The sequence below is a fragment of the Hemibagrus wyckioides genome, linkage group LG01 (genome assembly GCF_019097595.1).
Source record: "Hemibagrus wyckioides isolate EC202008001 linkage group LG01, SWU_Hwy_1.0, whole genome shotgun sequence".
In the NCBI taxonomy this organism is placed as follows: domain Eukaryota; kingdom Metazoa; phylum Chordata; class Actinopteri; order Siluriformes; family Bagridae; genus Hemibagrus; species Hemibagrus wyckioides.
Genome location: NC_080710.1, coordinates 26,984,814 through 27,011,208, shown reverse-complemented (window position 1 = coordinate 27,011,208; position 26,395 = coordinate 26,984,814). Strand labels below are relative to the sequence as shown.

General features: G+C 42.2%; 1 protein-coding gene across 4 annotated transcripts in view; it reads right to left on the bottom strand.

Moving 5' to 3' along the window:
• The window catches only part of rreb1a (ras responsive element binding protein 1a), a 51,014-nt gene extending 25,586 nt beyond the window's left edge, over positions 1-25,428 (bottom strand). The window contains exons 1-2 of one of the 4 annotated variants that reach the window (XM_058390710.1): positions 24,915-25,425; positions 3,670-3,736 (exon numbers count right to left, since the gene is read on the bottom strand). Coding sequence is in view for 3 of the 4 variants with exons in the window: in XM_058390716.1 (XP_058246699.1) it covers positions 24,915-24,954 (40 nt within the window). In the remaining variant the exon portion in view is untranslated. Of the gene's footprint in view, positions 1-3,669; positions 3,737-24,914 lie in introns of all 4 variants that reach the window. The other 3 variants (XM_058390716.1, XM_058390703.1, XM_058390695.1) reach the window with 3 other exon arrangements.
• Positions 25,429-26,395: the final 967 nt, after the last annotated feature.

Below are 26,395 nucleotides of genomic sequence, written 5' to 3'. Positions count from 1 at the left end.
CAGCCAGACCGATCCTACTGAAATTCTAACTTTGATAAGGATAACGGGGAGTCACTTCACCCACACACACTCGCCTTACTGTTGTCTCCGTCTACACTCCTCCATTCCTATATTCCCCCTCTCTCACACACTCCCTTGTTTTCACTCTGGCTCTCTCTCACAGGGCAAAGATCAGCGTATCAATGCAGAGGCATGTTTGCAGAGGAAGAAGCTAGAGGGGTTGATCAGAGGCCAGGCTACAAGAAAGTGACAGGAAGAAAAAAAACAAAACCCATCTCTCTCTCTCTCTCTCTCTCTTCCTCCACCTTTTTTTCCACTCTCAGTGATTATTTATTCACACGAAACACTGCTGTGAGTCGCATGCCGTTTTTTTTCTCGTTCAGACCTTGTAAATGGGGGAAAAAAAGGGATCTGGACTTTTTGTTTGTCCTATAATTCAGAGCAACGCAAGAAAGCATCCTCCTACATCTGTGCAAATTATTGCTAATTAGAGATAGATAGATTAGAAAACATTTACAATATAAAAAGTACAATATGCAACAATGCAAAATAATTACTACTAATAATAAATCTATGTCTGGAGCATAAACTCATCCTGCTGTTCAGAAAGTGGTTAAAACTGGAGCACCATCCTTTTTTGGAAATACTGTAACAGCTAAAAGGCTCTGTCATTTGGCTCAGTTTGCTCCAGCAAGTCAGCGTAACAGCTCGTATGTACAAAACATGCTGCTTGCCACCCATAATGCACTGCATGTTTTGGCTCAATTCCTGTATTTGGATTGGTTGAGTGTTGAATTGGTTTCTCAATGCAATCACAAGGAGTTTCCTCCTCTGAGCTAGGTGGTCCCGGGGCTGGTTATTTTGATGCACTGGGGTGCATTCTCACCTGGCCAAACAAACCACGGCAAGGGGGGAAAAAACGTAACAGGGTTCAACTTAAACTGACTAAATGGTGCATATGTGTTTCTGTGTTGAATCACACAACAGTGAATTTCAGTTTCAGACAGGGTTTCAAGCAAGGTCACTTTAGTTTGCTTCAAATGTTTCATTTCATGAAACCTTTAACCCTTTTTTCGGGACACTAATTAATTCTGTTCATCATATTTGAATGCATTGAATACTAAAACTAAGAAGTAAAATTATTCGAATTTCATTGCAAGCTTTAAAGGAGTTGTTTATCATGAATGTCTATTTATTAACACTTAACACATTTCAGCATAGGTCTATGTACAAGCGTGACTTTTGTGCAAAAATGAATTCATTCGTTTTCCATCTCAAATTTGCAGATATTGATGCAAGTCTCCTGATTCTGTGGGAAAATACACTTATTTAAACGCTTCCTGTCTAGATCTGGCTCGAACTGTCCACAGAGCAGAACAGAAACAACTGTTCAAGCATACGTGGCTATCTAAGCGCGCACACACACACACACACACACACACACACACAGGCTACTGGTTAACTCATCTAAGGCCGCCGAGATAGCATTGTCCTTCTCTCCACTCCTTTATTTCGGTGCTGAGGGGGAACGAAGGGTGTGTCTACGAGCTCCAACCACAGAGCAGAGAAAGCCGGCAGCCATGTGCGGCAGCGTCTCCAGCAGAGAGCAGGGTTTCCACATCTCTACAGTGACACAGTGCAGCGCTTGTCATTATGGAAAACCAGGCTAATCCGCTCATATTCTTTATGGTTTCATTAAGGTTGCTGGCATGTTCTCTCTTTCTAACCCAGCGTGAGGAAGGAATAGCTTTCCCACTAAAGCTCATTTCAACTTCTCCTTTTGCATCTCTCCTACAAGCAGTCAGCTGATCTAACGTTCCAATATTAATGAGAGAGAGGACTTTTCTTTGCAGAAGTAGAGTTTTCTTTCCTGAACAAACAAGAGGAAGCCTTGGTCTTAAGATTGTACTTCTGTCCCTGTGTGTGTTTTAATCTCAGTGCTCCATCTATGTGTTTCTGCCCGTAGCCGCTCAAGCAGGTTCTCACTGGCTGTCAGCATGCCACAGCGTGGATGCCTCGGGGTCGGCACAGAGCCGCGAGTGCACTACATCTACAGTACTGTATCATCACCTGTACGAGTGCACCAGGACTATTAATCAGCACTGCCTCATCAATCATCTATCGCTGTGGTGCAAAGACGGAGCAAACAAATGTTTAACCTTTAACCCCAAAGCTACAGGCAGGACAAAAGTACATTCATCCATGCAAATGACCTTGGGCTACACCCCCTTAAAGCTGGTGAAGGGAGTCCTTGGGCCTCTAGTCAGATGGAGAGTTTGGTACGTTTTGTCAATAAACGCAGCCACAAACTGCCTACCTTCAAAGAAAGAGGCAATTCAGACCTTTGCCCATAGCCTATCAGCAAACACACATGATTTACACACCGATAGCTGCCTCAACTAAAACTTCTATCAGTCTAGTGACTATTTCTGGCTCTAAAAAAGCTCTGTGTTAACAGGAAGACACAGGATTGCACGTATACAAAGGATGCAGCGAGCCGAACATACTGCAACTAAGGTCCTGAAGCTTGTGGCCAGAAAAGTGTACAAAAATATCAAAGTTCAACAATATGAAATGAAGCAGTGATTTTGCATTTTCAGTACAATTCTGAGCACCGAGAATCATCTGATAACCGATACTGGACTGATACAGACATCCTTTTAGTAACCGAGCCTCCGCTAATAAACTTCGTGAAACATCCGAGATGTCGATGCTGCTTTAAGACAATTTGTCTTCTGTGTTCATGTCAAAACCACACATGCTCGCAACATAAAACACAACTGTGGATTGGAAAATATTAGTTCTCCAGCTTGAAATGGATTTCAATACCGGTCCAGTGCTCCAGGACTGCATCGGCTTTACAGTGATGCTCAAAAACAATTGCCACAGCTCTGAAAACAACGCTATTTCAACAAGCTTTTTCTCCAGCGTTCCTGAAAGGTAAACACCATAATATGATGTCGTTACATTCATTAGAAAAGTAGCATGGACCTGAGTATCATTATATGGCAGGAATTAGAAATTAAACTCCTTGACGGTATTAGTGTTGATTACATGTGAACATAGGACACCGATTATCTTTAAACCTTCATCAAGCCTGTGGTGCTTTACATAAGTTTGCATCAGCAGCCTGCAGATTCGTTTGGTTAGGGTGATGATGTCAGTATCAGAGCAGATCCTCAGAAACGTCCACATAAGTTTCATGTTGGAAATGCTATCACAACACTTGCAACTTTCGAACAGTGCAACCAAAAGAATTGAACGCATGCTCTCTGACTCGGGTGGAGGAATGAGCACGAGCGTGACAGAGTGAGCGTGTGCACAGTGCAGTCTCTCTGCGTGCAAAAGGCGGCAGCAAGCAGAGACACAGAGGCATGAAATGGAAGAGCCTTGTCACTGGGATAAGAACTGAAACTGTAATTAAAGTGAAATCCAAACAAAACAAAAAAAAAAAAAAAAACAGAGCTGGCAAGGTGACAAGGGAAAAGCTAAAACACAGTGACACTCTGGGGTAAAGTTTCAGATGATACTTGGCATGCGTGCCCAGAAAGCAAAGTTCCATAACGGCTGGTCCATGCTGTGTTTTATTTTATTTTTTCAGAAATCGAGGATGTGCTGAGGCTGTGTGTGAGGTTGAGGAGGCACGGCCTGAGAGGCAGAGATATTTACCAGTCCTCGAATGAGGCTGTGGAGAGGGACCGCCGTGCACCTCGAGCGTCAGCACCCACGGTTCACACTGCAGGAAGACCACAGACAGGGTTTAATACACACACACACACACACAGAAGATGCAGATGCTTGGAAGACAACACATGCAAACTCCTTACTCAAACTATTACACAAGAAATGCGGATATAGTACCACGACTCAAGAAACTAAATTTTCGCATCCACTAGAGTAAAAACTCCTATAGTTATGCTTACTATCTGAATATACCACACGCAAATATTAGAGCTAATCACAAGAACTATCCAGTCCCTTCAGAACAGTTGTGGTTGTTGTTGCCAAAATGCTTGAATTTGCTGCTGCATTTTTCAAAATTTGTGATGCAACTTGCATAGTTTGTGGGTTTTTTCCCCAGAAAACTACATAAATTGGAAAAATTGCACATGATTCTTCTTCTAAACTACTACCAGTGAATTACTTCGGTAATGCACACGAATTGAAGATAGCTTTGGCTGAACGTGTGTTGTGATGATGTCACACAACGTGTCTTGGCCCGTATCTGCGGAAAATCGACGTCATTTTCAACGATTTCAAGCTCTGAATATCGCTAAGCTAGGCTGATTTTGAGCTCTTTTCTATGATCCTGAAATCCTGGAGAGACTGATTACAATACTCATAAGAGTATCATATATTTTTTACCTTGATTAATATCCAGCACCAAACAACCAAACAAATCCTTAGTCCTAATTTTTCACTTAATCTAATCTTTATGATTGGTTAGTACAGTTATCATGAAACCAGCATTTTAGCCTTTGACTCCAATATCGGGTGCACTATCACAATACAACACTGGAACGATGGTGGATAAAAATAATAAACCGAATGAAATAAATAGATAAAACCCACTATAGATGTTGAACCCCAAATTTCCAATTTTCATTAACACTTTTCAAAGCTCTTTATAGGATAAAAATGAAGAGCAAATACATCATTCAAACATGACTACATTAAAATTGTTTATATGCAACACTGACTAATCAGGAAATCAGGACTTGGGAATCAAGATGCTGTCTTTGACGCTAAAACCTTATACAGTCATACCCCGCCCTACATCGCTTAATTTTTCAATTTAATATTTAAGGATGAGCGACGTAAAGTCGGACTTCTGTCGACATAAAATGGGGCACTACTTTATACCTATATAACATGCACAGTTAATTTAGTTATCTGGGCTTACTCCATACTGTATGACCCCCAAACTACACGGTTGTAAAGATAAAACCAGAAGAAATGCTTTCTTATTTACAGGTTTAGTTAGACAGGACACCAGACTGTGTGCATCAAACAACAAGTACATTAATTCTAACGCCGGATGCAATGCAGTGTGCGCTGTTTTGTTGTTCTTTTAATACCATGCCACCACCAATGGCTATCTTCACAGCAGGATTAAGGTAGGTAAAGTGAGATATGTTAATAGTTCTTATAGCATTACAACAATAGAATCTTACAGTATTTCATCCACAGCAGCTATATGAGATCCTTCACTTTAATCCTCAATACGAATATTAATATTAATATCGTATAACAGTCCTGAAATGTAACTATATGCTCATTTAAGTGAAACATGAAAATTACTATCAGTGAGGTAAAAACACTGTTGTGCTAATTAGGGAAGATTCCTACTTAATAGCTGTTGTGTTTTTATAAAGGTCGGCTGAGATGCTGCAGAGACAGATGCTTAGCCAATGTGGTCATTTTTAACTTTTTTTGCAATGGAGGGATTTTTTAACTCCATCTGCATAAGGCTTTTCTTGTGTACCCAGTGTGCAGATCTGAGTAAAATGATCATATAAAGAATAACAAATGTAAAAGTATTAAAAGGTCTACAGGTTATAATGGTGTAACGGAGTACAGGGGCACTGGGGACACAAACTTATAGTACAGCCATGCTTCACAGATGACACTGGACATCCTGAAGCATATGACAAAGCTGTAAAATGCAGTAAAGTGCAAGTAATGCAGCTCTAAACCGTTACACAACTTTACTAGCCGTTGAACATCATATGTCTGTCCTCCAGTTCTACGTCTAATCCGAGACTTCTTTCTTCGTACTTTGTCTTTGAAGTCCATCGTCTAGCTTCGGTTCCTGTCTGTGTGTTTATGCAAATGTGTGTATAAAAGAGAGCGAGATACAGATGGGCAGAGACAAGGAGGAGGACAGATTTACGGGGCCACTAACAGCTTATCGTCTTTGTGAAGGAGCTTTTGAAAAGACGGAGGAGACGGGCGGAGAGGGTGATGGAGGGAGACGACTGGAAGGAGGAAGAGAGAGGATGAAGTGACGTTTCATACCCAACCCTGATGATTAAAAAGTGAAGAATGGACATTGAACTAAAACTTGGCAATGTTTGGGAGGAAAGGAGAAAAAAAAAGAGATAAGAGGACAAAAAAAAAGAGTAGATAAGGGGGAATAAAGGAGGCAGAGAAAGATGGAGGGAGGGAGGAAGGGATGAGAGAGAGAGAGAGAGAGAGAGAGGACAGTGATTATCAGATTAGTGGCTGGTAAGACTGCCTAATTGAGACACACAGAGGTAGTTATAATGGCTGGGTGGAGGAGACATTTTAGGTTGCAAAGGTCTTGAGCCATGCCAGTGTGTATGAGTGTGTGTGAGTGTGTGTGTGTGTGTAAGGAACACACCCAGGCTCTGCATCATCTCCAGCCTCAGTGACTGAATACCAGCAGTGTGTGAGGCTGTGAAACAGAGGATGCAGGGTAGCCAGCGAACAGAAATGCACAGCTGTGATTAGAGCTGGCCGCGGAATGACGCTGACGTAATCGGCTAGCTATAATCAGCGCTGATCCTCGAATAATGACGATATTGCTTACAATTTATTTACCTTTACCAGTAATACAGCAGCCATTCTCTTTACAAAACGGATGCATATGCTTCAGCCCGGTTATTCCTTATAAGCCTGTGCAATTATGCACTATTTAATTATGCACTATTTAGCGCACTTCTCTGCGGTTCGGGACAAGGCCTCAGGCAGTGGTCTGGCATCGTCATAACCATAAAAGCTGCATGTTTGCTAAATCAGCCTGCCAAGCTAATGCTGCAATATTACCACAACACTACATGCTACTGAGTAGGACAGATCATCATTAGACACGGCTCTACCTGCTGCTCTTTAAACCAGTTTGAAAATACATATCTGATGTAAGGGGCAGACGATTTGCATTTTCTTTCTTTCTTCAGACATTTTAAATATATACGCTTAAATTTTACATAACATCTGGATGCGAAATGCTAGAGCTATGGTTCTTGAACCGGCCCTTGTGTCCCACAGATGTTTGCATTTATAGTCCAGGTGTGTGAGCTGGAGGAGAGCAAGCAGCAGCGGATCTCTGATTGACATTTTGCCTATTGGCCGTTTTGTTTTACAGCTCTGGCCCTGTACACACCTGGCATTAACCTGGTTGATCAGGTCACAAGTGGTCAGCTCTATGTATAGGTGTGACTGGGGTCAAATGTGTCCTGCAGACACGCTGTGACCCGATCACTTGAAACACATTCGGGGGTGGTCTGGGACGCCATGGTTAGGTTCGTGTCCCAAACAAATGAAGGGTCAATAATCGACTGCAAAATATGTAATCATTGCAAGACTACAGTAATAAAGACAACAATAAAGATATCTCTGCCACTAGGCTAATGCATAAAGGCGATACTTATACTTAGCAGCAGAGACAAAAGCAGCTGCTTGTCATAGCATCATTCATCTCATCCCTTATTCATTTATATGTTTTGTTTGAAACACAGATCATGGGGCATTTCTGTTTCAAAATAAATAGCACATAATGTGCAGGAAGTGGAATTTGTGCAACATTTCTTTATAAAAATGAAAGCAATGAAACAGTGTGTTTAGACAAGGGCATGAAGTCTTTCTCCAGTGGAAACGACGTACAGAATCACAAGCGGTCACTGTAGACGCCTTCATTAAAGCTATGCGCCTTCCTTACACTGTACTTTAATCATTTTCCACACATTACTGCAGGCCGCAATAAACTGCCAAAGTCTTGACAAAGAATTTCCTTCGCTGTCTTTTTTTTTTGGAAATGAACGAATTTACTTTAGCAAACTATCCTCAATAGAAATACCTTATGGCATGCTGATGTTATTTCCTAGACTGATCCTACACCATATTTCCTCCCTCACAACACAACAGAACCGAGTATTCTGGTGTTCGTTTTATGAATTCTTAGTAAAGTGAACATCCTGGGGGCTCTTGCAGAGAAGGATGCATGCAGACATCTAAAAAGCTGAGTCTGTGATGATAGAGCGAAAGTTTTAAAGCACGACCGTGCCTTCGCTGTTGTATCATCCGTGCTGGTTGTATTGCTCAGTGAAGTCACAGATGCACAGAGATACCATGCAAAGATCTCATGCAAAATAATACACGTTTTTGCGCACGCTTTCTAAATTTATTCTGCACTATTTATGGGGATGAATGTAAACAGAGCAACGTAGCAATTTTTGCCAAGAATATAATTGTAACTGGAGACATGGCAATGTTATTATTAGTGTCTCGGTGTGAGGTGGACGTTACTGATTGACACTAAACATTACCGTTTGTGTGTGTGTGTGTGTGTGAGAGAGTGTGTGTATGAGTGAGAGAGAGAGAGTGAGAGTAAAGAATGCTGCTGTGCTGTTTCTGTGCAGGATGACAGGCACGGACAAGTGCAGGAACCGTCAGCTTTGAGAGCAGTTGGCTGAGGGAGATATCTCCATTTCTCCACCTGCCCATATCTCTAGCCTCACACTGTGCCTTAACACCAAACACACACACACACACACACACACACACACACAGGAAAAGACATGGCGGACACGGAGAGACTGGTGTACCTAGACTGAGCAACTCTGTGACGACGAAACTAAGCAGCTGAATGTTAAAAGCTGAAAGTGTGTGTGGATGTAGGAGTGTACAGAAGCAACACACCAGAGTAAAGTTGATGTATAAATCTGGATTAACAAGAAAGTCTGGTTTTTCCTTCTCTCTCTATGGCGACTGAGCGACGTCAACAGCTCCCTCCCTGACTCGTTTGCTCTCTCGCTTTTTCACTCTGTGTTAGTTCCGCAGAAAGGACAATGTGAAGAAGAGGGAGGGGAAGAACATCCTTATCAAGGCAGACCGTACACACTGGCACATTTAGACTTACTCACACACATACCAAGACTTGTTTAGATACCGTTTACTCAAATGTTACACGAGAGCCAAAATACTTCTCTGGTCCTTTAAGAAACCAGTGAATAATGAGCAGACTCGGAACATCACCCAAACTTTTTTGTTTTGCTCCTGAATACTGTCTGTTGGAACTTAAGGTGATTTGTAACTATACATCTGATCCGAGCATTTTAATATTATCTTTCCTTTTAAAGAAAATCAGCTAACTTTATGGAACTAATAGGAATGACATCCAAGTCAGCACCAGAAACAGTATCTGTTTACAATATTTACATGAATCAGGGAAAATATTAAAATGTACCAATCAAACAAAGAAAGTTACAGGATTTCTTAAAAAAGTTAATGTTTTAGCATTTTATGTTATTTGTTTTAATGCTAGAGAGGGTTTGAGATTTCCCTTGTGATATTAAAGATCTGGAACGTTTTTGCAAAGAAGAGTGGGAAAATATTCCCAAGTCAAGATGTGCCAAGCTGATAGACTCTTATCCAAACAGACCGAGTGGTGTAATAAACTCCAAGGGTGCTTCAACTAAGTATCAGTTCAGGGGTGTGTATACTTGTGCAATCGAGCTTTTTTTTTTTCTCTGAAATGTTTGTTTTCAGTGGTATCGTACAGGTTGTAATTATCACAATATAGGGCAGAAATGTTCTTTGAAATGTAAAGCAAGCTCTCTGGAAGATTTGACTATCGGCAGTCAAGGTTTCTGAGCAGAGCAGGAAAGATCTTTAGAGCCTGCAGCAGGAATCTCACTGCCAAACCTTTATTACGTTCTCTTTCAGGAACCATGAGGTTCCTCTATGCATTTAGCTTCCAGTTCATCTGCCCAAACCTCAGCCAAGAGGCAAAGGAAATTTAAATTGGTCAATAAATGGTGGTGCATTCAGTATTCTCTGAGAGAAAATTGGAAAGGACATGAAAATGAGAGATGGCGAGAGCAGTTCTGCCACTGCGGCCATGTCTGGAGATTAACAGGAAAGCTGCGGAGACATGGCCTGACTTGTAAAGATGCTCGTGGGCCTCTCTGTACATTTTCTGCTATAGACGGCTAATGTTTTACTACAGACGTGCTGGTATGGAAATTCCACGCCACGGTGACGGGCTTAAAGTTTCGGCAGCTATATTGCTTAGCAAACACTACGTTCTCATCAGTCACTACCATTATAGCTACCTAAAACGATAAGATAGTGATTAATAGTTAGTAAACATTAGTAATGACATGTGATGAAACACACTAAATGCAAAGCTGCTGAGATTCATTTATGGCTAAGATATACAGATAAGGATAATTTTATTGTCATTTCTAAAACTCAGAGATGGAGAATATTTGCAACACAAGTCATGGACTGAGATTTGAGAAGAAATTAATTCAACCTAAAGAAATGTCACTAACAAAACAATACGAAATGAACGATTTAACTGGATGAGTAAAACACACAAGCGGCACATTACACAGAGAAAGCATTTATCAAGTTTAATACGAGTTGCTTACTTGGGAGAAGAACAGACACACAGCCACGGCTAATTTTTTAACCAGCTGTTAACGCTGCTGGTTTCTTTTCAACTCTGTGAGGACACACAGTACTCTTGGCGCCGTCATATCATCAAAGTTTTAAACTAAATAGCAATTGTGTTTGCTCAGGATTTGGGCTTCTGCAGTACAAATGTGCAGTAAATCAGAAATTCATACTGCTGATGACGTGTTACTTACAGACGTCCGCTAGGAAAATGTAAGATAGATAAAAATTGGATGCTTTAATGAATAAAAAGAGTACATGAAGAAAGCCTTTCTTTTATGGCTATACATGTGCCTTCCAGTTGTGCAGAAATTTACTTTAATGCTATTCTCATGGAACTCACAACAGCGATAAGTCTGGAATGGCTTCAGAGTCTTTTAACTTTAGTTACAAAACCTTTTAAAACTGAAAATGTACCAAAAATAACAACACGGGGGAAAAAAGCTTATGTATGAGACTGAGAAAGGTTAGTATGTTTGAACAGCAAGTGTAGCTAGCAAAAAGTACGTTCAACTTCACTAGAGACAGGGTTCATACTCAGCTGATGAGGTGTGTTTTAGCACTACAGAGGGGTTGCTGGCACAGCAGCTCTTGGCTCTGGAATTAAACATGGCTGCAAACTGATGGTCCTTGGCAACAGGTGCCAGCGACGGGCACTTTTTTTTTCCCTCCCTCAAGCCAGTACGTCTTTATTTGGGCCTGAATAGTGTGTTCGCTGCCCGGGCTTGGCTGTGCTTGCTGTGGAGCACCGATGCAGAGGTTGTCTGGTCATATGAGCCTGCCTAGAGGAAGGAGACGGGCTCAAATTCAGCCTCCTCTCCATGTCCATGCAAATGCACGAAAACGTAGAGCGGAGAAGAGCAGGGGTTCCTCGGCAGAGACTGACTGCAGGTCAGATCAACAAAGGACGATTTGGAAGGCATGCTCATACTAGCACACGCGCTCACACACACACACACACACACGGTGTGAGTTACAAAGAAGGAGTACAGATGCAGACTGTGCGCTGACAGATTGGTGTACCACTGACAGCTGCCTTAGAAAAAAAGCGTACACTGTCCACCACACGCTACAGATGGTACGAGTGTGTATGTATGCGCAAGTGTTTGCAGGCAGGCTTGCTCACAGACCATCACTATCCCTTCCAGCACATTAAAACACTGCAGCCATTCGCGTGTTGACTGATGGTCAATTCTCTTAAGAAATAAATCCTAAATGAATAAGGTCGCTTATTGATGTCAGGCTACAAGGCCTCCCAGTCAGCTCGACACTGACAGAGAAGAGAGACTGTGAGGTGCTAATCACAAACACAAAGTGAGCCCCAAATCCCCACCACCACCACCTCCATCTCACCGATGCTCTTCTGATTCTTTTGCTTTGCAGACATGTTCCTGCAGGAAAATCAGATGTCTGACATTCTCTTTATACGGCAGCACACCTTTTCAGAGTACCAACGAGAGCACGGACATGAAGTGCCTTTTTTGCATCACACACAAAAGGCTTAAATCCATGCGCACCAAACGTATTTAATATATTTAACGCATGTGTGGTTAGTCATGCTTAACTCGGCCCATCAGTGAAACAAGACTCCTAGATAGAAGTCACATGGGAATCCCTCCCGCCTTCTTCTGTCTCCCTCAGCCCTGTTCCCTCCTTCCCTCAGCTGTATTTATGACAGTGAGGACGCTGCAGGCCTCAGCGCTCTTCTCTGACAGTTGTCCATCTGCAACAAATGGTGCATTCATCGAAGGGCGGCAGTGACGGCTCCACTCCATAAATCACTCCTCCAGGACAACCCGTCCGTGCCCAGTGGACATACCTCTGGATGATAACAACATATACTAAAACTCCATCGGTCTCAAAGTGAGGTCCAGTGACCGGCTTTTACAGTGACGGAAATCACAACTAGTCATTATCAAAGTTATTAACGTGTTTGAAATTTAACAGACATTACAAGTCTCATAAATATAAATAATATATAAACATGTAATCATGTCACTTTTTGACAGCATACCTTTTACATTTTTAGAGTTTAAAATTATTTTACTTTCTTACTATGCAAGAGCTACTTATTTTTGCACTGTCTCTGGGAAGAAATGTACAACTGTAGCACAAGACTTTCACTGTAAATAGATGTAGTCTTATAGTCTTTATCAAAACTTAGTTATAAGCTTTCTTATAAATATTGGTTATTTTTTCAATCATGCTTGACTAATTTTAATTCCAAACACGGGTATCCATTTGCAATTTAGCAGGCCTTATTTTGAAGGGGGCTGTCTGCTAAAAATCAGCGGACTGATATATGAAGTAGTGAACGTAATGTTCAGTGCTTGAGCTGGAATTGATCGCTAGTGGGTAGGAAGTGATAACACGCTGGAATGCTGTAGTAGGATTAATTAAATAAAGCATGACAGCAAATGTATAAATAAGGCTCTATCGCTCACCCTGTCTAATAATCGCATAAGAGTTCTAATAAAGCAGAATAAAATACAATTTTAGGGACGATACACAGTGTTTCTCACATTATAGTGTCCATCTCTATCCCACAGCACAGAGCAGGTTTTGTCCTTGGAACCAGAAACTAAAACATTATCTTAGCGTTCATGTTTTGATACTTGTTCTACTCGTTCTCCGATGAGCAACGTATGAAGCCATAACACAGATGATGTACTATTCCAGATTTAGCACTGAAACTTCATTTCGAAGCTAAACCTTTAGCAGTATTGGCCGATTCTATTCAGAGGAAAAAAAATAAGGAATACTCCAATCTGCAAAGGATATGACGTCAGTCAAAAAAATGTACAAAACATTTAGTCAGCATGAAGAAAAGAAATAGAGTGAATCTGAATTTATACACGTAAGAATAAAGGTGTGAATGATGACTAAGAGGTGAGACTAAGATGACATGGAGGAGCCTGAACATTTGCTTGGGTTTTACACTTCAGGTGTTGGCCAGAGCTTTCTGAAAAACAGAGACGTAATAGTCCAAGATTAGCTCTGGTTAAATCATACTGAAGTTGAGCTCACAGCTGTATCTCTGTCTTTATGTCTCTGAAAACTAAAGGCCTAAAGATGCTTAGGATAATCTCTTTTTGAAGCAAGGTTAAGGCGTGGCTGCTGGTTTCATGAGGTGAAACCCAAAAGCCTCCCCACACCTGAAAAGAAAACGATGGAGGGAGGGATCGGGTGCTCGGAGGGCTTTTCAGGCCCGTTAAGCCGACAAGCCATTACACGCCGACGTGAACAGATCCCCAATATGCCCTGAACACACAACGTGCTCCCTGAGCTGCGGATCTCAGACATTCAATAGATTCAAAAGTCTCTGCTCTTCAAAGAAATTAGCTATGCTGACTATCAGGTACAAAACATCCCTAACAAGTCACTGAGTTTAGTCAAAATACAGACATCTTTGTTTTAGTTTAGTTTTGAACAGGATTATCTATGGATACTGATGCTATAGCTAAGCAAATGGCTGTATCTCCAAACATCTTATTAAAATAAACTCAAAGTAGTAGTTGTCAAGAAATCTCCTGTAATAACAATCTGGGTAGACTGGCCGACTATGTGTTCTGCTTTCAAAATATTTTCTCTAACCTTTTTTTAAGCTCTTTAAAAAGAACCAAGCTCTACTGTAATGAATGTCGGGCAGGGTTTCCCGCACCACGATCCCAGCTAACTTCTGACTTGATTTGAAAATCCTAACCCCTACACCTCCATGGTGTTTAGGGAACTGATGCCCAGACTACTATTAGTAGTGGTCCAAGTTGTAGAGTTGTGCTGCCGGCAGTCTGTGGGTTCCACCTTGTCTGTTAGGGAGCCGAGACGGAGGAAAACCGCTGGAGGGGGTTTTAATGGAGCACTGGGCAGATACGCCTCTTACAGCATGCTATAATGGAGCTCTTTGTGAAAGCAAGAAGAATACACCCTTCATCTGGACTGAGACTGAGGCTATCCCAATGTCTGTCTCTCTCTCTCTCTTACACACACACTCTCGCATACACACATTGAGCAAGCACACATGATTTGTGGCCTGTAAGACCTTTTTTCCCCTCTACTGGAGAAGGCAGCCTCTTGGGAGAGAAGGAAAAAGTACTCATTCAGCAACTAGATGGCAGTGTATTTAGTCAACACCTGTCCTTGTAATGCCAGAACAATTGCAATGTTATCTGCAGTTCCAGATGAGTCATTGTACACACCTCTTCTTCTAGCCCTCAGTTTCTTACTCCCTCCCTCCCTCCCTTCACACCGCTTTGGCTCCTGTTCTGATGTTATATGACCTAAACTCCAAAGTGAGGATGGAGGCCAAAGTACAAGGCCATAACATCAACCAACTGTTGCAGTGAAAGCTCTCACCCACCTACCTTTCAGGACCTAACCCCTAAAACCAAATCACATGACAACCCTTCAGCCAATGAGAGGCTGGACAGCCAGCTGTTTGCTATGGCAGTGCATTTTGATTGACAGGCAGACCAGCCCTCGCAGTAGGGGTTATCCATCAAACTCGGGGGTATGTGGGCATGCTGAAACTTCTCGGTTACACTGAAGCGACTCTGCGGCATCACATCGCGTACTCTGCTCTCCCCTCCTCTCCTCTGGCTGAAATAAGAGTCACATTGTTTTTTTCCTTGCCACTCCACAGTCACTGTGCTAGTCTCCCTCTCGCTCTCTCTGTACATAGGCCTCTGCCTGAGGACATGCTCTTACAAGGGAGTAATTCATCTGAAATAGGGGGTTGGAAGCTCTGGAACTTCAGAGAGCATTTTAAAAAGCCTTATCTATTTATTTTTTACGTGATGAGATACAAAGCCACAGGTTTGAACGGGATGCCCTGAATGGGTAGATGACTTTCTTAAGAAAGTGCAAAATTGCAGTGTGGCGTGTTTGACAAAATTTCCCCAATTTCAACATCCACAAAATTTGCAATCCATTGTGACTTTTGCAAAGAGAACGAGCATCACTCGAGGAAGTAATCTTCACACAGTAAAGTGCCTTGCAGTTAGCACTTGATAAATAGTGGAACACACAAGAGACTGTTAAAGTGTACAGTACATATGCAGAATCGGTGGATTGTGCAGTTCATTCCAGTGATACTAGTGTTATTTTAAGTACCATTAATGAGCTGTTAACCAGACTGAAGGCGGTGATGTCTGAATATGTAAAACACAACTGATACTAACATGAAAGAATGCAGAGGAGAGAGGGCTGAATGAGGAACATCAAGAGCTGTGTCGTTCAGCATCGCAGCAGTCATGGGTTGGGGTCATGACAAACCAGTCCCTTTTGTAATCCCATGGCACTCTGCGGAGGCGTTAGGGCAGTAGCATTTCGGCTGTGGGACTCTAAAGGCCTCATTTCCATCTGTATGAGCCCCCTCAATGTTTTGCCAACAGGGTGATAAAGGGAGTTTCATCAGATGTTAGCCAGCACCAGCCTGGGTACAGATTGGTGGGTGGGTTACAACTCTCAACACAGTGAGGCCTTGAGAGAATGAAAACGGTTAATGCAACAATAGAGATGCAGGAAGACAACATATATCACTGGCTGACTTTGAGTTGGTGAGACGCTCTTTGTCCACTGAAGCAAACTTCTCACAGGGAACAATCTGCGTTCATTCTCTGCCTGCAATTCTCTTAATGTAGTGGTAATTACGAAATCCTGAAAACAACAGCCAGTATCCACCATTTCCTGTTCAGCAAACATCTGAAAGACTCACAGTCTGGTGGGAAAAGCCATTTCCTTACCGAGGGATGAAATGGACGAAGGAAACCACAAACCTACAAACACACATGGATGTTCAGAACTAATTACACACTTCTGAGATCAACATGAAACATGTCTAGGGTCTTGGTCATCAGCTAGTGCCACAACACTTTCCTGAGGCTTTGCTGTGTTGGCATTCAGGTTGCTGATTATAGATGATGAGATGCTAAGTGACTTTTCTTAAAAGATACAAGGTAAGCACATACAGATAACAGAAACAAGCCCAAAGGAGAAATACTCTTAACGAAACTGACCAACATGTGTGGCCTGAATCACTCGTCCTGTTTATGACTTGAACTCGCATCTGTCTAAAACAAGGAGAAAGTTTCTGGAAGTAGGCAAGGAGACCTATTATCCCCATCCAAACATGTAACTCGAGCCATACACTGAAATTGTGTGCCAATCTTTTGGCTTGATTTCAATATGTTACACAAGACCACAAGCTCAGATCATTTCTATTACTCTCTGGTTTCTTGTTTCATTCATAGTAAGCAAATGGGTAGTCCATAGTTCTATTTTAATCTGAGTGACAATAGACAAATTTTCTGCCATATTTTGTCCTAATAGTGGTCTGCAAGGGTTGAATGTGATTGTTGGAAAGATACATAAAATTAAATATAACGATAATAACCACTTAAATCCTGACTAGAAACTAGAATGGAAAAATATCTCTTTGAAGAAACCTTGACCCAGATTCCTACTTATGAGTTCATCAACAACATACTTATCTCATTCCCTTTTCTTTCCTGAACTTTATGACCATCGTTACTCTAAGTTTTTTTTTTCTTCTGGATACTTGGTACCAAAGTTCACAAGTCGAGACCTAACTGAGTGGTTAATGATAACACTCCTTTGAAAGAAATGGTCTGCTTGATGCTGAGGTCACAGGGCAAAGTGTGATGGAGAAAAGCAAGATGACCAACTGGCTTCCTGATGACTAAGATTCAATTGAAACTGTTTTGAGAAATGGTGGTTACAGCTCATCCTTTCTGTAATCTAGACGGCAGGCACGGACAAGTCGGACCTTATTACGTTTGCGTGCACTTTCTTACCCGCCACACCATAAAATATTCCATGCCCAACTGAGGAGCTGATAAAACAAGATTACGAGGCTGGAATTAGATTACTTGTATTGTAAGGAACCTAACAAATTGAGTGTGAGTGAGCAAATATGTGAAAGGTAGGGCACAGAGAGCTGTGCATGAACAGGACTGTGTTGTTCAGGTAGACCTCTTTTGATAAGTGTGGATTACTGATAGGGAATAGGTGTTGAGAGTGGGCAGGGCTTGTGGTCGTTCTTTATGTGCTCAGATCCTGATCAAGGGGCCAGGTTTCAAGCAGGAGAAAGAGTCCAAATCACTCCCTTTTGTCTCCTTTCTTAGAGGCGTGGCAGCAAAGCCATTGACTCCTTGTTTCTCCAGGGAGGCTGACAGTGTACCATTAACCCTAGTCTAGTGGGCCAGGCAGATCTTTACGTTTTACCTGCCCCCACATAACCACAACCCAAATTTAGAGCTAGACACATAACCTACAAATAGCCCAGTACCCACCCCGACGTCTTCACCAGCTACATCAGTGTACAGCATTTATTTTGGAAACACTACTGGCTGCATCTGTGTCCGCCATCTTTCGATTGCTTATGTACCAACACATGGGTGGATGGGTTTCTCAGTCTTCTGTCAAATTGCTTGACCCGACACTGTGGGGGTTTTGCTTTTCACTTCTCTGCAACGGTATGACATGAGGGCATTCAGTGAAGCTCTGTATAGCATCTGTATATTTATTCTGACTAAGCAAGAAGCTGTTGCTGCAGTCAGAGATGCAAGTAGGGCTTGGGTGTGGTGTCCAGATAACAGTCATTCCCAGCCAATAGTTCAGCCACTGCTTTATATTTGCAAGGCCAGGCTGACACATATTTAAAGAAGACAAACTGAACTAGAAATCCCTGTCCCTGTTATTCTGCAAAAAAACAAGATGGTGGGTGTTGTTTGGTTGTAAAATGCCTACATGAAAAAAACATATTTAAAAAAAAAAAGTATCAGGAACAAAGTTTTTTGTCTGAAACAGCAACGTGTTGATAAAGTTGAAAAAAAAAAATGTGACCAACAGGCAATGACATGGCAATTTCTCAGAATGGCTTAGTTCTGGATATTTGTTGAAAAGCAAATACACAGCATATTTAACAGTTCCTTGTCCTTTTAGGTCATTTAGCAAGACTTTTGCAAAAAGGGAAAAAGTGCAGCTGAAGTTTCAGAGTGTCAAATTCCTCAACCCCCTCCCCATCAGCAAGCCCCGATCCCATTCTTCAGTGTATCTCTGAGCCTCCACCTCCATTTCAGGTACTGCTGATGGACCCCACCCTGTCCTATCCTCCCCCACTGCTGTACCACAGGCTTCTTAACATGACTTCTTTCAGGTAAAAAACCATGTCGCTCCCTGAGAGGCTGCAAACAGTGTGTGGCTCAACATTTTTACAAACCAAAGGAGCTGCAAAAGTAGGGGCATGCGCTCCTGTCTCCGTGGAGACAAGGTGTGTCCCGTGTTTGCAGAACAAACAATGGTACCTTTTCAGCCCAGTGTGAGTGGGGAGGCAGGACATTGTGTATGTGGGTGTGCATAGAGCACCTAGGGCACTGAAAAGGTAACAAAAAAAAAAAAAAAAGAACGAAAAAGAGAGACAGTGGGGTTACCACAAGAGAGTAAAGCCAAAAGCCCACCCTTATAATTATGTGTTTTGCAACAGAATGTAACCATGAAGAGCTTTAAAAATACACTTGTGCTAAGTTTGGGGGGAGAAAAACAACTCCAGAGCAATTTTCTCAAGATGCCGTCAACATCAGCTGAGCCACATCTCTTCCCAGCATGCACTATGGTTCTCAGGTCTCAGGTAGCGTGTCATTAGGACAGCTCATCCTCCTGGACTAGGTTTGTTATCTAGGCTGAGTGGCAGCATGGCCCTGTCCAGATTAGTAGTGTTTACACAAATACGCTCAGCAGTTTTTCTGCCTGTCTTTAAAAGTGACAGATGTGGAAAACATGCCGTACCACACAGGGGTAAACTTTAGGCATATATGTTGCCTTGCTCTTGCTGTGCTCAAAAGGCAGACTGGGTGGGGGGGGCAAGTCTGTCAAACAAAACAAGTCTGCCTTCTCCAGTATAACTACATAACTTTGACTGAGATCACACAACAATCTGGCTGTAAAAAGATACAGGCAATTCAGCTGTGTAACATTTGCATTCTCTCTCCCTCGGTCTCACAGAAACTGGTTGGGCGATGCTGTTGCTGCCTTTTTTTTGTTCCTTTCCTTCCTGCAGCCTCCCTCTGTCTCTCACTATTTCCCCCTTCTTCCCACCCTCTTTCTTCCTCCCTCCCTCCCTCCCTCCCTTCATCGTTCTCTCGGTTCCACTGAGCAACAAGTGCTGCCTGGGAGTACCACCCCTCCCCCTCGCTCCAACCTCCAGAAGCTATCGCAAATCCTCAGCCTGCGCACAACTGCCAGCTGACAAAACTGTTTAGTCAGCAAGAAATCCAGGCAGGGAGGGAGAGCAACAGGCTTGAGAGAAGACAGACAGACTGAGGGAGAGTTTCTAAAAGAGAAAGAGAGGCCATAGACAGAGAGAAAGTGAGAGAGAGAGGGAGAGACAGAGAGAGAGAGGAGGCAGCAAAAGTAGCTGTCGTTAATGCTCTCTCCATTTAGCTCTGTCTTTTCCTCCCATCAGTCTCGACACTATTTAGCCTTCGAATGAAATAAGAGAGCTGCAGTATAAGCCATGTGCAAGGGACACGGGTGAACGATCAAGAGCCGGCTGCTTTAGCTCTATTGTTCTTCCACTTCCTCCATCACTTCCCTGTCCACCTCAGTTAAGAGGCAGTTTCACTTCCTGACGACCCTCTTCTCCACTCTGTATTTTTCTTCTTTGCTTGTTTCGCTCCAATCTTTTGTTCTTTCCTGCTCTGTTCTCTCCTCCACGCTGGCATTCTTTCACATCGGTGACAGCCCTTGAGTTAGACTTTGGACTCACAGTAAATACCTGCTCTATTTGCCTGTTCAAGCTGAAGGGGGTTGTTAGGGAAAGGTGATAGAGGCACGACGTGCTGGAAGAGGAGGAGGAGGAGGAGGAGGAGGAGGAGGTGAGCCTAAATGACACGTAGGCTTTTGTGACCAGGTCGTCAAAAACTAAGCTGATGAGCCATTGAGATGAGCACATCAGTTTGGTCTGCTGACTGCTCAACGGCAGATGATTAGGTCACGGTCATAATGAAAGGTTTTCTGCGCACAGTTCCTCAAAACAAGAAGCTTTGCACATCAAATTATGGCAGCAAAAGCACTGAGGGAGTTTAATAAAAAGAGGGAAACAATGGCCAAAACACTCCAAAACAGAATGAGAAGTATCTTTAACAAATGTATGTGGCTTCAAGCAAGCAACGGCGGTGAAAACAACATGTTCAAACAGGCCACAGTTTCAATTTAAAGTGAGCAACAACATGTGACTTATGCACCACAATTAAATGGAATTTGTTAGAAATATCATCAAAGTAAAAACCCTTGTTCTTACACAACTAGACTAATACCAAAAAGAGTTATTGAGAAAGCAAGCCATGATGTGGCCTGATTTATACATTACCACTGATGAAGTGTAGGCCACAAGAAGCCATCAGGGATGGCCACAAATATAGCCATTGCCATAATGTCTGCGTCCAGCACTATTCTAGTGAGGACCCCCAGAGTGGCTTGGCCACAAACCATGCAGCAGTACATTTTTATTTAAACTTTTTCCAGTTGCAGCTCACTTTCACTTTATTTTATCATCATTCACAACTGTCAGTCCAGCAAGACTTATTATTAACCCCTCGTAAAAGCATACTATGTGTATCTAGCATGATCATTTCATAGGGTTCTGAGTGCTGGTTTTGCAGTGAAATTGACCATCATACACAAATGAATCATCTTCAACAGGCTGCATGAACTGAACAGGGTTCAATCTATTGTGTTCATTCAAATGACTCAGAAATAAACAACAGGCAATTAATCGGCAGTTTGACTATGGAGACTACGAGACAAAAGACTATTTTAGAAATCTGAACATAAACTAAACAATCAAGTGTAACTATAGTTTTCATTCTTTTATTGTTTACCAGAAAGACAGCTATCTGATCAGTAATAAATACAAAGATTAAAACTCAGTAGTGTCTACTTCACATTTATCCTCTCATTCCATCCCATGTCCTCCCACTGCACACACAAGTCCAGTCCCTGCATCCGCTCTACGCCGTCAGTGAGAAGGAATATAATCTTATCTAAAAAAGGCATGATAAATATAGCCTGGGAGCCACGGGGGCCAGCTCATCAATACCCCGAGGGGTAACACAGGACCTTCTGCATCTGATGAGACATGCCGAAACCCTGAACAGTGATATACAAACTGAAACTTTCAGATTTGTTTCTAGGTTTTGTACAGAAGGTTTTGTTAATCTCGTTTCCTTTTTGCAAAAATAAAAATAATCAGACTGGCAAATCACTCTTCGTTTGGTATAAACACTGAATGTGTTCAGATGCAAAAACAGAAAAACATAAATGAATAACAAAAGCAAACAGACCATGTAAATCCAGTGCTCTATGTAATAAGCAGATGCAAAGTGATACCCAGCAATTGCTTGGCTGCCTAAAAAAGGGGGTTGGTTAAGTAGCCTGGGCGTCTGGGGATTGGACTTTAAATGAATTAGGAATTGCTAATGCCTGTACCCTGGGTAATTCTGAATCCCTACAGGGGAGAGGTGTAGTTAATTAACTAGTCTAAGCCAAAAGGAGACGGAGATCCTTTTAGACATCATACACTACAATCGGAGTACATGCATCAATGTGAATGCATCGAATTTATGGCACTGAAACGCTCTTCTAGACATCAATTTGGTAGTTATTGGAGACATATTGTCTTGGCATCACCTGTACATCTAAATCTGACGATACATGATTACATATTCATTCTGGCCCTCTCCTAATTGCGTATTTAAGAACGCATAAGGAGGATTTTGAGTGGAACTCTCACTCGGCTACGGTGGTATTGTTCGTCTCAGCAGAAACCTGCGATTTGTATATTTTGTCAACAGACCTCACAATGGAGCAGGCCACATCCAGCCTAGGCCTGCACACCCAAACACAGCTCTCAATCATGAAAACGAGAGCCAGCAACTCCCAAGCAGCAGTGAAATAAATAAAAATAAACGCTATTCTATGGGATGAAAACAGCTTAAGTTTAACAACAACAAAAGCTGCTATCTTGACTATTTTAACAGCACTGGAGGACACTGGTATAGAAAACAATTGCAATCAAAGGTAGACTTCTCAACATCAAGGCTAGATCTGGAGTACTGGTTTCGGGTTTTTTTTTTTTTTGGTGCCTATTGTTTCCCATCGCAGTGTGTTTTACTGTAATACAGGAACTACACTACAGCCTCTTAGTCCTGTCACTTCAGTTCAAATTTGCATGTCCTCACTTGATCACTGCTGCAGGGCCTCAAAACAAACATGTACAAGAGGCTTATTTAAAAAAAAAAGAAAAAAAAAAAAAAAAAATTAAACAATCAGATCGATCAGCAACCTAACACACCTGACGCAACTCTTCAGCCCTTCACGAGCTTAAAAAGGGTGTGTTACAGCAGCGAATTCACAAGCAGGGAGGGTTAAGAAACAGGTTTAGACCCTTCCTTTCACTCTATCAAAGCTACTGTCTATTGAAACATCTTTGTTCATTTCTAGCATCTGCCATACATCACGCAGAGTCGTGTTGCTCATTCACATTCTTTCACATACATATGAAGCGTTTAGTCAGATTGGTTCAGTCTGCTGATGTGGGTGACAACACAGCAAACAACAGCCAGCGAGGTGCTCCCGATCTACTTTCAAGCCGGGAGCACCGCGCAATTAAACTCTCATTTGTCTGCATTAGTTGAAACAAATACGGCAAATATTCTGGGTCACAGACTACATTTTTCTGTAGATATGAGCTGTGAAACTGAACAAGGCACAAACTGAGCCAGCTGACAAAGATGCTGCTGGAACGTCATGTGTTTAGACCATATTGGAATTTTTACATAATTATCTAGAAATTTAATTTAGTTACTGAGCTCTGGATAAGTGTTTTCAGTGCTCACATAGTTCTGTGACTCGGCTTGTTCGAGGTTTCCATCCGCAACGAACCAATCAAGTTTGCTTTTGGTTCCTCAAATGATGTGCATTGTGACAACCAATAACAAACAAATAAACAAACAAACCAAAATCATTGTTTGGCTCTGATTCTGACTAATCGGTGTGCTGATGCTCACACACACACACACACATACACACTTTAACCTCATGGAGCTTCCAGGAATGAGCTGATCTGTTGAGTCAGGTGTGCTGGAGCAGGAAAAACATTACAATGTAGCATGCAGAGAGACTAAATGAGCAGAAGTTGGGAAGAAAACACAGAAAGTGGTCATGGCGTGCTTGCTGCATGCTTAACGTGTGCGCACTTCTGCTAAAGGCCTGCTCTCTCATGCAGTGTTGAATTTCGTAATGGAATGTGAACTGCTCATCCGGATCTGTCCTCCTCCTCCTCCTCCTCCTCCCTCCTCCTCTCAGAGTAGCCAACTAAACGACCGGTTTCGCCAGTAAACCTTACAACATCGCCTAATCGCCACTGCCCATCGCCAGAAGTAGCGCTTTTAAAACACCGCTGTTGTCGTTTCGACCCGCAATATTCCACACTTAGCAACGACGCATCCCGAAATTAGCTCAGGCGATGCCGTTTCCCCAGAGACCACAGGCCACGTCCCAAACCGCACACTACCCTACTGAATAGTAGCCTCCGTCAGACTAGTACGCCACCTAGTAAGAGCGCGCTACTTAGTGCGCTAGCGTGCGATTTAGAACGTAGCTCCATCCATTCCTTTAAACTAACATAGTAACTTTTTCTTAAAGGAAGCTACCAACAAAAAATGGCGATATTTTTTTTTTTCATATTTACAAAGTATCCGCATCTAAATAAAAAAGTGTCATCTCACAAAATAAACAGCACAAGTTTATCCTGGGACTACTAAACCAGACTTACAAAAATAAATTCATCAGAATAAACCGACCAAAAACTCCAGAGGTGAAATAACGACACGCGGATGAAAATATTTTCGCGTTAAAACAAATAAATAAATAAACAAACAAACAGATAAACACACAAATTCATCAACAGTTATTATTTCTGACGATAGCTTAAAATTTCTAAACTTCGACAAGGTGAAATAAACCCGTTTAAAAATAAATAAATAAATAAATTATTATAAAAGTGTCGGATCAAAGTGCAAGACGCACAGAGATATGGATGCTCCACTCAGTTAGCAGCAGCTAGCTAACAGACTTTGAACCCCCCACCCCATCCTTCAAACTTCCACACGGACTACAAAAAGTTTTGAAATGGTGTGAATAAATAACTTTTTACATGTATACAAGTGTCGCTGTGATGTGGACAGGTTTGCGGATGAGCATCAGGTCCTCGGTGAAACGAGGAAGCCGAGAGAGAGAGAGAGAGAGGGAGAGAGAGAGAGAGAGAGAGAGAGAGAGAGCACGAGCGAACTCAAGATAAACTTTTCTGCGTTTTCAACTCAGTTCTTCAAACCAAAACACACAACAGGACACAAAAACAAGCGCACGAAAGTAATTATCGGCGCAGGAAAGAAGAAATAAGTGCTGTAACTTACGTTTGACTTTGTTGGGGTTTGGCTGCTTTCGCCGAGACATGATGATGATGATGATGATGATGATGGCGGTGATGATGATGATGATGATGATGGCGGCGACGACGATGATGATGAATGAGTGACTGAGAGAGTACTTGAGGGAGTGATGATGGGTTAAGAAAAGAGAGAGAAAGAGGGAAGGAGATATAGAGAGGGGGGAAAGAAGCAAAGCTGTTCCGGAGAGGAATCAAAATGGCGTTTCCCGAGGATGTGCAAAAAGTTCGTTAACTCCGAGTTTTCTCTCCTCCTCTTCTTCTGAATCCCCCCCACAGGAGGAGAACGAGATGTGTCAGGGTGGGAGGAGAGGAAAACGCACTTTAATTCGTTTTTTTCCCCTCTCCTCTCCTCTCTTCACTCTCCGTGCGTCCTCTTCAGCTCTCTCTCTCACTCTCTCTCTCTCTCGGTGTCTCTCTCTCATCACGTGTTGCGCTCCTGCCGGAGTCTCCAAGGGGACCGAGGCTGCTCCAAGCATCTCTCTCTCTCTCTCTCTCTCTCTCTCTCTCTCTCTCTGTGTGTGTGTGTGTGCGCGCGCGCAAGTGAAATAAAAGGAAACTCAAGTTGCTTAAACAATAAAAGAGCAAACCACCTGTGGCATCTAACCACTCAGCATTATGTATTATTTAATACTAATATATCTTGTGAGTCAAAGTATGCGGTATGGGAAATGACGGGTACGCACGTGAAATGCTTATTATATGCACTCATTTTACGCGCATGGATGTGCACTTGTACAAAAGAAGAGAAAAAAAGAAAGAAATGTGATGATGTGCACAAGGTTGCCATTAAAGCGTAATCCTTCATGTTACGAAACAAATGCTGGGACGGTTTACTGGAGTCAAAAAATAAATAAATAAAAAATAAAAATACAAAAAACTTTTTTAAACGCTGGATTGTTCAGACCAAATGCTCAAATTTCCATTTCAGTGCACGATACAGCCCACATCCATCCACGTGTCTAACAGCTCATCAACTAGGCTAAAAGCCACTGAGACCCGGGTTGCCAGATGCACTATAATCCTGCCTGATCTCACACACAGTTTCAAAGCCAATTGTCAAATCACCCAACCAGGGGTACGTTTAGAAAAAGTCCAAATTTAACAGTAAAGCACTATTAAAGAGAGCAAAACATAGACCAGCATGGATTAAAAAAGCAAAACCTGGCAACCGTGAGAGCTGAGCCATGCCAGTCCTCCCCCTTCTTTTCTTCTTCCATCTCCGACGCTGGCAGCTCTCCCTACCTGAGCCTACAGGACCAAACAGGTTCCACAAGAGGCCATTTTATCAGATGCTCACACAAACTTAAAAAATGTTCAAAAATTGTTTACAGCTATTATATAATTAAAAAAAAGCCCGCATCTGGAGAGGCATTTAGCACCTATTTCAGTTTACTAATCCCTGTTTACACTATCCATTGAAGGCCTATTTATCTGTGATTAAATCAT